Source organism: Barbus barbus (assembly GCF_936440315.1).
Source record: "Barbus barbus genome assembly, chromosome: 43".
NCBI classification, from domain to species: Eukaryota; Metazoa; Chordata; class Actinopteri; order Cypriniformes; family Cyprinidae; genus Barbus; species Barbus barbus.
In genome coordinates, this window is record NC_136721.1 from 8,247,850 (window position 1) to 8,257,355 (window position 9,506).

The following is a 9,506-nucleotide window of genomic DNA, read 5'->3' on the forward strand; positions in this document are numbered from 1 at the left end:
GTAGTGGAGGTCGGTGATGGAGTAGGCTTTCGGAGCAGACCGAGGTCCCGCAGCTCTTCGGCGTGTGCTTAGAGCCCTGCACGGGCCTCAAACTTAGGCCCTAGCCCGGCCCTGGCCCGAGACGCTCAGGCCCTAGCCCGGCCCGTGTCCGACATCTTACCAGAATTACCGGCCCGAGTCCGACCCGAGCCGTCTTTTTTTTCCCCTTCTCCTAAAACAGTTTATACTACTGTTTCAGCTATTAAAATAGTTCAGTTTTGTGTGTAATGGCAAAATTATTATATTTTGTTTAGTTTTTTTATTAAGTTAATTTAGAAAAACGTTTGGAGCATTTTTGTTCGTTAAATAGCCTATAAGTTTTTGTCTTTTTTAAAGTAACGACCAAGCGGCCAGCGGCATGAGCTGATCATAGCCTATGTTTGATCAATTTAGCCTTCTCATATCATCACGACTTGCCTAAAATAAAATCTATAGATATACTAAAACAGTTCAAGCATATAACAATGTTTAAACGTTAAACCTGCGCTATAATAATAATGTGCGCTAGCCTATATCTAAGTTTGTGCGGAGAGTGGAAGCTAAAGCACTCTCTAAAGGACATGGAGGCACCAGCTTTGGATTTTTTTCAGTGGAAACAAATTAAAATAGCCTACCCCGTAATTTTTTTATTTTTTGATAAAGGTAAGAGTAATACATCATTCGGACATGTAAAGGGTCTACTTGTATTTGCGTGCACTCACAATACCAACAAAAGGTAGTTCTTTTATAAAACAAAGAAAACAAACATGATGCTCTTTCTGCCATCTTGAACATGAGCGCTTCACAAAAATGAACCGAAGCTGAGCGAATACATGCCTCACTGACACGATAAATATATCTACAGAAAGCTTTAAATGATCACTTAACGAAATAAAAAAAATTAAAACAAAAACTCTTTTATTATAATCTTAATCATAATCAATAAAGATGCAATTCTCTCTAAAGGCGCGTCTAATGAGGAGACGGCGAGTCAGGATAAGCAACTTCATCCTTGCGACACAGACTCAGAAAACATTTGTTTATTAGTAAATAATTATAATATCTCCTTATTATTTCCCGCAGACACATTCATGGTTATGTTTACTGGGGTTTTGCAGCAAGCTTTAGCCTATTGCGTGCATTTAAACGCAGAACTATTCAGCTGCGCTGAAGTCACTTGCGCACGCGCGGGACACTAAACACCATCGAGCTGCTCTCAGTTGCGGCACGGTCTCCTGTTGTTTCCACCAGCGCGGCAATTTTTTTCATCACTAATCGATAGACGTCTACAATATAAAATAAGGAGAAACCCAAAACAGGCCCGATGCCCGGCCCGCCTCTGAACTATATGACGTGGAAATTGGCCAGAAGCCCGGCCCTAGAGGCGTAAAAAAGTCGGGGCACATCGGGCCCGGGCCGAAATGCAGGGTTCTACGTGTGCTGAGTTTAACTCTAAAAATGTGATTCTGCCGACATCGAGCAAGAACTCACGATTGTATGCGCGCTTGAAGACAGGTAGACGTGACGAAGGTGTACAAAAACATTACAAGACAAAAAACACGAAAACACCATTCTGTCGGGAGAGAGAGAAGCCGCTGCGTCTGTGCGCGCCGCCATGTTGCGTTGTATATCACATATTAAGTCACATATATTGTAATTTTGCTTATATTGTAGGACATATACATTTTTGAGTGTACTATTGTGCATATTGCAATAGTAATGTAGCTTATTATTATTATTATTTAATCCCACTTAGAGTTATTGGGCCAGACGAATCTCAGACAGAAGAGTTTCAATTGATAAGAAAATACTCTGACACTGGTCAAAAGTAAATTAATGTATAATTAATTGTATAATTATATAACTAACTAAACTCAAAGAAAGACTATTACCTTAACATTTGGCTATATAAGGATCACTAAGTCTATGTACTCCATTAAAAACAAACAAAAACAAGCTAACTATTTATTCAGTAGATTTTCTAAATGTAAAAGGGCACAATAAATTTTGTAAAATACAATTTAGACTATGTAAGTAGGTCTTTTATTGGAAATATAAATATATTGTAATACATTACCATGTGAACACACTGATATAGTGTCCCTAAAATAAATAAGTTAAGTTACAAAGCAGTTACTAAAGATTTACATTCCTAAAACATTACTTGTATGATTGGATCCATAGACAGAGTTTGAAGATTATCACAGCATTGTATTTATTCCTAAAGGGGAGTTACTGACTCAACACATTAAATGCTGTTCCCAGTGTATAATAATATAATAAATTAAGAGGATGCTTTTTCTCTGCACCAAAATTTTACAAACTTCTGTCTTATTTCTTTAGTTTGTAAACCATATACTAAAGGATTTAGTCCTGGTGGTACAATGTGGAACATTATACTTGCTAGTTTCCTGCTCTCAGAATAGAGAGGGAAACGATGGAGAAAAATAAAAGTGGAGCCAGAAACAAGCATGATTAAATAAACAGCTAAATGAGTGCTGCATGTTTTTATGGCTTTGCTGTTCAGTGCTTTGTTTTTACTAGTTATGCATACAGTAGCAATTTTGCCATATGTTATGAATATAGACAGAATTGAGAAGGAAAATAAAACCACAGTATAAATGATTCCATATACATTATTAACAGCAACACCATCCTCACAGGACAGTTTAAACAGTGAAGCATTGTCACAGAAAGGATTTTCAATTTTAGATCTGCAGTGAGACAGTCGCACAGTGAGTCCTATCAGAATTGTCACCATAAGTACCGACAGCCCCCAGGCTGATGCTGACAATTTTACCACCATTTTGTTGGTCATTATAGTCGTGTATCGCAGTGGATTGCATATAGCCACATATCTGTCAAAGGCCATGATTATAAGAACATAATGGCATGCTGCTACAAATATATGCACAAAATATGCTTGAACAACACACTCCACATATGTCATATAGCGCTCTGATGTTTCTTTTAAAATGTCCTGCAATAAGCGTGGCAAAATGACAGTTGTCCCTAATATATCATTCAGTGGCAAGTTACAGAAGAGGAAATGCATAGGATGATGTAGATTCTTCTCTGTTGAGATCAGAATAACAAGTGCAATATTGGAAACCATTATGAAGACATAAACCAAAAGAAGAAATGTGAAAACAACATAGGTAGACTGAGGTGTAACTTGAAGTCCTTCCACTAGTAGAATACTGTTTCTGAATGTCAGGTTGTCCATTTCGTGCGCAAATCCTGCAAACAGTAACAGTCTGACTTATATTAATTTATAACATTTCAGCATAGACTACTGCATTGTACTTTGTTAGAATGTACATGGAAATATTGTTCATGAGCTCTTGGAAGTAAAATGCATGTCACCCAGATATCTTTCATTCTATCTTGATATCTTTTTTGTGCTAATATACAGATGATGTCCACATGTAAACTCTATGTATCACATTTTACATAACTACTTGTTGTCTAAACAGGTTAAACAGTCTACATTGCTTGGGTCATGTGTTAATATAAGCAAAATTAATCCGAATTTTAGCAAAACATGGACACACTTAAGTATTGCATTTTAAACAGAAATATCAAGGAATTTGATATAAACGTTGTAAAGTTAGGAAATATTTGGTAGTTACCTAGTATTAGTTTGACTATGTAAAGTAACACATACTTACTGCAGATGGATTCTGTTATTATTAAGGGAGCTGATTTATTTCTTTAAATATTTGATTCATATGTTGTCTCATGAAGTCACAGTCAACTCAGTATCTAGTGTTACCTAAATACTAACTTGCACTTCTCTGAAGAAATGTTTACCTGCCCTCACGTTTTAATATGTGGTTCAAAGGTGTTTCTATGATACTATCACCCCAGAGGGGAAAACTGATTCATGTCACTTGTTGCCATGATCATAGACACTGATTAAAATGATATACGTTAATGATATAAAATTATATGATAGTTATTCTGTTTAATATACAGTATATAGGGTCATTATATATAGGGTATTTTTTCAATGCCTTATGATGTGTCAGTTTTGATTTTGTGCTTGTCTGATTGTATTGTTAAATGTATATACACATTTGAAAGATTACCTAAAGTATAGATTATCTACGATTACCTAAATTATAGATTATAATTTAAAATGTCTGATACTTCTTTCTTCAATATTATTTCCTCCATGTTTCTGTACATTTTTTTTTTCTCTCAGATTTTAACTTTAGCAGATCAGCACTGTGCTCAAACAACACATTTTTGGCACAAACACTAAAAGAAAAACAGTTTGAGAATGGAATAATACTATGAAAAATATTTGTTTGACTCTCCCTGCCAGCATTTTACATTCTGGGGACAGGAAATCACAGCTGTCTACATTCAAACAGACAAGAAAATGCCTCTTGTGGAATCTATTTGATGGATGAACCACCACAGACTTCTACAAAGGATTGCAGCTCTTGAAACAAAGTTAATTGCTGGACTACTAAATCAAGTCAAGTCAAGTTGAGCTTTATTGTCATTCCGCTACATGTGGGGACATACAGTGGAACGAAATGTCGTGCCTTGCAGGACCACGGTGCTACATAAATACAGAATAATAAAAAATAATAAAATAAAAAAACCACTATAAACCTATACACAACTAACCTACTGACAGATTAAACTATAAGTATACTATATATATAAGTATTTACCCTATACAAACTAAAAGAATAAAGGATAAAAAATACAAACTATACGAATGCTTCACATAAATATTTACCCTATACAAACTAAAAAATAGAAGATATAAAATACAAACTATACTAATGCTTCACAAATACTGTACATGTGCAAAGAGAGACAGTTTGTGTCAAGCAGCTGGTTTGGGAACAGTGCAGGATGATTTGTAGTGCATGTTTCAGCAGGTAGGGGTTTGCATGGGGTTTCAGAGGGGGGCGGGGTGATTTGAGTTCAGGGCTCTCACAGCCTGGGGGAAAAAGCTGTTGAGCAGTTTGGAGGAGCGGGTTCTGATGCTCCAGTACCGTCCTTCCTGATGGTAGGAGCTGGAAGAGACTGTGGGAGGGATGGGTGGAGTCCTTCACGATGCTGTTGGTTTTGCTGGAGCATCGTGTAAAGAAAATGTCCAGGATGGAGGGGAGAGGGGCACCGATGATCTTTGCAGCTGTGTTCACTGTCCGCTGGAGGGTCTTGCGGTCAGCAGCACTGCAGTTCCCGTACCAGACAGTGATGCAGCTGGTCAGCACACTCTCAATGGTACCTCTGTAGAATGTGGTGAGGATGGGTAGAGGGAGACTTGCTCTTTTCAGCCGGCGGAGAAAGTGTAGGCGTTGTTGTGCCTTTTTGGAGAGTGACATGGTGTTGGTGGTGCAGGTGAGATCCTCTGTGATGTGCACCCCCAGGAATTTAGTGCTGCTGACTCTCTCCACAGTCGAGCTGCCGATGGTCAGTGGGGGTGGTCAAAGGAGTTTCTTCTGAAGTCCATCACAACCTCCTTTGTCTTCTCCACATTGAGGGACAGATTGTTGGTGCCACACCATTCAGCCAGCTGTGCCACTTCCTCTCTGTAGTGCGTTTCATCGTTGTTGCTGATGAGACCTACCACTGTTGTGTCATCAGCAAACTTGATGATGTGGTTGGAGCTGAACTTGGCAGTGCAGTCGTGGGTCAGCAGTGTGAAGAGCAGCGGGCTGAGCACACAGCCTTGTGGGGCCCCTGTGCTCAGTGTGGTAGAGCTCGAGGTGTTGTGGCCAACACGGACTGACTGAGGTCTTCCGGTTAGAAAGTCCAGGATCCAATTACACAGGGAATTGTTAAGGCCCAGCAGGTTTAGTTTATTTATGAGCTGTTGTGGGATTATTGTGTTGAATGCCGAGCTGAAGTCAATGAACAGCATTCTAACATAGGAGTCTTTAGTTTCTAGGTGGGTAAGAGCCAGGTGGAGGGTGGAGGAAATTGCATCGTCCGTAGAGCGGTTTGGACGGTATGCAAACTGGAGCGGTTCAAGTGTGTTGGGGAGGCTGGTTTTGATGTTGTGCATGACTAGCCTCTCAAAGCACTTCATCATGATTGGAGTCAGTGCTATGGGACGGTAGTCATTGAGACAGGACACAGGTGATTTCTTTGGTAACGGTATGATTGTTCTGGATTTGAGACATGTGGGGACGACTGCCTGGCTCAGCGACGTGTTGAAGATATCTGTAAGCACATCTGTCAGCTGTGCAGCACAGTCTCTCAGAACACGGCCAGGTATGTTGTCAGGACCCGCAGCCTTGCGTGGGTTAATCCTAGATAGGGTCTTCATTATGTCGGCTGGAGACAGACAGAGCGCCCGGTCGTTGGGAGGTGTGGGCAGTTTTTGTGCAGGTGTGTCATTCTGCATTTCAAACCCTGAATAAAAGTGGTTGAGAGCATCGGGGAGGGATGTGTCCTCATCACAGGCCTGTGGCGGGGGCTTGTAGTCAGTGATGGTCTGAATGGCTTGCCACAGGCTCAGTGTGTCTCTGCTGTCTGTGAAGTGGTTGTTCATTTTTTTGAGCATATGACCGTTTTGCATTTTTGATGACACAGGACAGACTGGCTCTTGCTGTTTTGAGGGCTGCTTTATCTCCTGATCTGAATGCTTCATATCTGGTCTTTAGCAGGCCACGAACCTCTGCTGTCATCCATGGCTTCTGGTTTGCACTTGTGGTCATGGTCTTGGTGACTGTCACATCATCAGTGCACTTTTTGATGTAAGCAGTCACAGTTTCAGTGTACTCATGCAGGTCTGTGTGGTTGTTGTAGGTGGCTGCCTCTTTAAACATGTTCCAGTCTGTGTCCTGGAAGCAGTCCTGTAGTGCTGAGGTGGCATTGTCTGGCCATACTGTGATCTGCTTTTGAACCGGTTTGGCAAGTTTGAGAAGTAGGCGGAACACACATCAGAGCTTCGTCACGGACCCCCTCAGGATACAGCCAGTGAATCCCATGAATCTTGTGAATCTCAACAGTCTATAGAAAGTGTAGAAGAACAAGCCATAGCTGATCGACATACTAATCAATCGCCCAAACAGGGAGTGAGACCCAAAGGCACTCGAGACATCCGATTGTCACAGAGAATCTCATATTGTTGCAGTTATGGCTATGACAAGGCTTGTAAATACTGGTAGGGTACAAGGTCTAAAGGTTCCCCCGGGATAAAAGGTGCCTTTGATATTATTTTCCTCTAAATCACTAGATAGCACAAAAACATGGCGTAGCACTTTCCAAAACATTCTCTTTTCAAGATGCATGTGTATATTTGTCTGATCCTTGATGCGATCGCGGGCAGCAGCACAAAGTTGATTCTGTGCTTACTTGATCTAAATTTTATTTTATTTTATTTAAATGCTGTAGATTTAAGTAGCAAATGAGAATCGCTAAAATGATTGCATATATTTTGAGACAAATGTATTCATAACGATTTTCATTTTTGTTTAAGATAATTAAACCAACGGTTTTTAAATAACGAAAGAATATGTAAAACTATGGTATTGGGGTAAAAAGTGTCCCTACTGTTGGGGCTAAAGGCACAGTAATTAACTTGATAATTAATAGATGGCTGACTTTTCCATTTGTTGACATGACATGGTTAGATTCAGATGGTAAATATCATATCTAATGTTGGGTGTCCATATTAGAGATATTCACCATGTGTAGAATGAAACCATCATATTTAAAAACATGATTTTAATCATATCATATAATAAAATATTATTTGTTATTACTATTTTAAATCTTTATTCAGTTATTATGGGATCTTCTTCAATGCTTTCAGTATATTTACTTTTTTAAATGATTTTGTTTCTGTATTTGAAAATATATTTTTATAGTAACATTTTAATGACAGTATATTTATTGAACCAAAATATATATTTTTTTATTTTTTCAAAATAAGCAGAAAATAGTGCAAACTTTTCTAAAGTGATTGTTTTGAACAAGTATTAACTAAGATATTAAAAACAACAACAGCAACAACATTATTTTAGCTGAAGTATTTGTATCAATACTGTATGCCTTTTACCCCATGCTGTGAGCCTTTTCCCCTATGTGTGGGGTAAAAGGCCCCCCTTGCCAACTCATAAATTTATAAGACTTTTAAACAAAATAAACAACTTGTATGATATATTTTCACACAAAATCTGTTGCTCCATTGATGTTCAATATAAACATATATATTTTTTCTGCAATTATGCACTTGAGGTGCAGGGAATAGCAATTTTTTTCTTAAGGTGTCTCTTTAGCCCTGTTGTACTCTATTCCAGCGGTTTTCAACACCAGTCCTCGCGCCCCCCGGCTCTGCACATTTTGTATGTTTCTCTCTTCACTTCAGACCCACTTCAGACATTCCGCCATGATTCACGCTCGAAGCGAGCATATATGTTCCATTCAAAGGGCATTGAAGTGTGCGAGACGTGAATTTAAATGATTTTTTATTAAAAAAGGTTCAGGAGGAGCACGATCAGATAATCAGTCTGGCCCAGGTGGAGCTCGTCAGCTATTCACCTTAACAAGCACATCAGGTGTATATATACAGCCAACTCGCCTCTGTTCTATGACAGTTTTCCAGCATTTCCCATTGAAATACAGGAAACAAATCGAAATAATACATCTTTAAGTAGCCTACTAATAATTGATCATCATTGATAAAATGGAATAAAATCAGTAAATACGAATAAAAAATTGACACACTGGAAGTCTGTTTTCAATATTTTCATAGCAGATTAAAGATTCAAGATTTTTTTTATTTGTCACATACACAATTATACAGAGTATAACCAGCAGGGAAATGCAGGTCAGGTCCGCTCCAAGGACCGTGCAATTATATAGAATAAAAATATTAAGAAAAAGAAAAGTAGAAAAAAAAAAGAATAAAATAAAATAAAAGATAAAAAATATAAATATAAATGTGCAGGTTAGTATGTTGTTGACATAAACAGCAGTGGTGTCAAAAGTATTCACATTCATTACTCAAGTAGAAGTATAGATACTAGGGTTTAAAAAGACTTCTGTAGAAGTTGAAGTATCAACTCAAGTTTTTTACTCAAGTAAAAGTGTAAAAGTACTGGTTTCAAAACTACTTAAAGTATAAAAGTAAAAGTAATGGAAGGGAAAAAAATGCCATTAAGGACAAAAGCTTAGGCCGCGGCACAGGGGCCTATTGTGCACTACCCCACCTCCTCAAAAAAACATTTTTCTAAAGGCCATAATGACTATAATGTTATATTAAAATGTTAATGTTGAAAAATGTGGGATGCACTAGGCTACCTGTTTCAGCCGGATATGTGCCCACTGAAAATGAACGCATTTTAGTACAATGCAAATACATTAAAAAACCATATATGTGTACTACTGAGCATTAACGTGTTTCATGGAGCGGAAGATATGATGACTAGTTGCCTGTAAGTATTGTAATGGTGCAAAAAGTCAAACTTCAGAGGCATGTCATCAATAACCTTTATTGGAATGTAAATGTA

At 38.4% G+C, this 9,506-nt stretch overlaps 1 protein-coding gene across 1 annotated transcript; it reads right to left on the reverse strand.

Moving 5' to 3' along the window:
- Window positions 1-2,302: 2,302 nt before the first annotated feature.
- LOC306862122 (olfactory receptor 52N5-like) lies at window positions 2,303-3,244 on the reverse strand (the record flags this gene model as incomplete). Its single annotated transcript, XM_079404765.1, has 1 exon — window positions 2,303-3,244. One exon carries the CDS (start codon window positions 3,242-3,244, stop codon window positions 2,303-2,305), a length of 942 nt encoding a protein of 313 aa, XP_079260891.1.
- Between the last annotated feature and the right edge of the window lie 6,262 nt (window positions 3,245-9,506).